Below are 1,674 nucleotides of genomic sequence, written 5' to 3'. Positions count from 1 at the left end.
CTCCGGGGCAGGGGAACCCCTCCAAGCAATGCCCTACACATCACAGCCACCACGGCAGGGTGGCATGCAGGGACACAAGGCTTTCTCCTTTCTGCACGCTAGGGTTTATTTCCTCCTTCTCTCACTTGGGCCACAAGGAGGAACTGCTTTCCCTTTCCCAGCTCGCTCTCTGAAAGCTTCAAGGCCAGCAAGCCCTCTCACCTGTTTGCCAGAGCCAAGCCCAACACAGACACAATCACACACCCCTTGTGGCTGTTAGTCCAGCCTTTAAGTAAAGCTTCAGGTGCGCAACATCCTACCCGTGAGACACGGGGCTGGACTCAGCGTCAGCAGTCAGCTGCACCCACCATGTCCTGATCTGGTGCCCAGAACGTCACGGCTGGGGACAGCTGGCAGCCTGCAGCAGGGATCCCTGCTGCCTGCAGCCACCCTGGGAACAGCTGCCCAGCGTCTGGGTGGGAATTGGGCAGCCCTGCAGGGCTCCCTGGCAGCTCTTGGCCCCAGGGACTAGGGGACCTGTGAATCCTGGGGCTGTCAGTGCCACATCCCCATGCAAGGCAGGAAGGGAGCAGCGCCAGGCAGGGGTCAGCAATGCCCCGTATCCCCCAGGACGCCAGACCCGAGGGGCAGGTGGGACTCTGGCAGCATGTGCTATGCCACCAGTGAGTTCCTGGTGCTTAGCTATCTCTCCTGGCTGTGGCAAGCCAGCAAAGGAAGGGTAAGGAGTCAGGGAAGTCAGGCAAGGAGCAGGACTGACCCCACCCTGTTCCAGGGAAGTGGTGCCTGCCCACCCCCAAAACCATACCTTGGCCCCACAGTCTGCTCCCTTCTCCAGGCAGAACCCAATGAACCTGGGGTCAGCCACCTTCACCAGGATGTTGTCCACACAGTAGACATGGACACTCTGCACGCCCCTCTGCTCCATGTCGTCCACAATGCCATGGGCCCCCAGGGCCCGGTACAGGCCCCCGTTGCCATCTGCAGAGAGAACACACCGCTGGGGCCGCAGCAACACCCAGATGTCCCGTCAGCCACCCACGCTCGTCCTCCTTCCCCACAGAGCTGGGGTGGAGGGTCACCAGCTCAGCTGTACCCCACCCTCGTCCTCCCTGCCAAGATGGACACTTCCCAGCCTACATCACCCGTGGGCCACGTCACACTGCGAGACTACGCAGGCTCCAGCTCCAAAAGCTTGTCTTCAGCTCTGCATCTCACCCCCCACGCACCCCTCCCGATAGCTCCCAGCCACTGACCTGGTGCCATAGCAATCTTGCCCTTCTCCTCCAGCAGGATTTTCCCATCAAACCCCAGGGCGGGCAGCATGCCCTGCTGGAAGAATATAACGTTTTCCTTCTTCAAGCCAAAGTAGCGATGCTTCAGGAAGAACTCTTTGGTGGACTCCATAGTCCGGCCGCTTGTCATGATGTACCTGTTGCAGCACAGAATGAGCAATGAGCAGGGAGGAGATGCAGGGTCTCACACCCCTCATCCCAAACATGGGGAACCACTTCAGCCTGTAACAACCAGGACAAACTTCTTCCCCCTCCCCGCCCCAAAAAAAAAAAAGCCAGAAGGATCTGACCCACTGCAGTCCCACCGCTTAGGCAAGCTGATGAAGGGCTTCACCCCTCCGAGCAACACACATCTCCAAAACCCTACCACACCCTGTGCAGT

The 1,674-nt window shown here is 59.5% G+C and overlaps 1 protein-coding gene across 1 annotated transcript in view; it reads right to left on the bottom strand.

The window, feature by feature from the left end:
* UAP1 (UDP-N-acetylglucosamine pyrophosphorylase 1) overlaps positions 1-1,674 on the bottom strand; it is an 8,299-nt gene that overhangs the window by 6,099 nt on the left and 526 nt on the right. The window contains exons 2-3 of the mRNA XM_035900829.1: positions 1,254-1,429; positions 806-978 (exon numbers count right to left, since the gene is read on the bottom strand). Coding sequence (XP_035756722.1) covers positions 806-978; positions 1,254-1,422 — 342 coding nt within the window. The 5' untranslated portion in view covers positions 1,423-1,429. The remainder of the gene's footprint in view (positions 1-805; positions 979-1,253; positions 1,430-1,674) is intronic.

The sequence above is a fragment of the Egretta garzetta genome, unplaced genomic scaffold (assembly GCF_000687185.1).
Source record: "Egretta garzetta isolate BGI_Z169 unplaced genomic scaffold, ASM68718v1 scaffold598, whole genome shotgun sequence".
Taxonomy (NCBI): Eukaryota; Metazoa; Chordata; class Aves; order Pelecaniformes; family Ardeidae; genus Egretta; species Egretta garzetta.
Note: the sequence above shows the minus strand (reverse complement) of the source record. Positions and strands in the feature narration are given on the sequence as shown.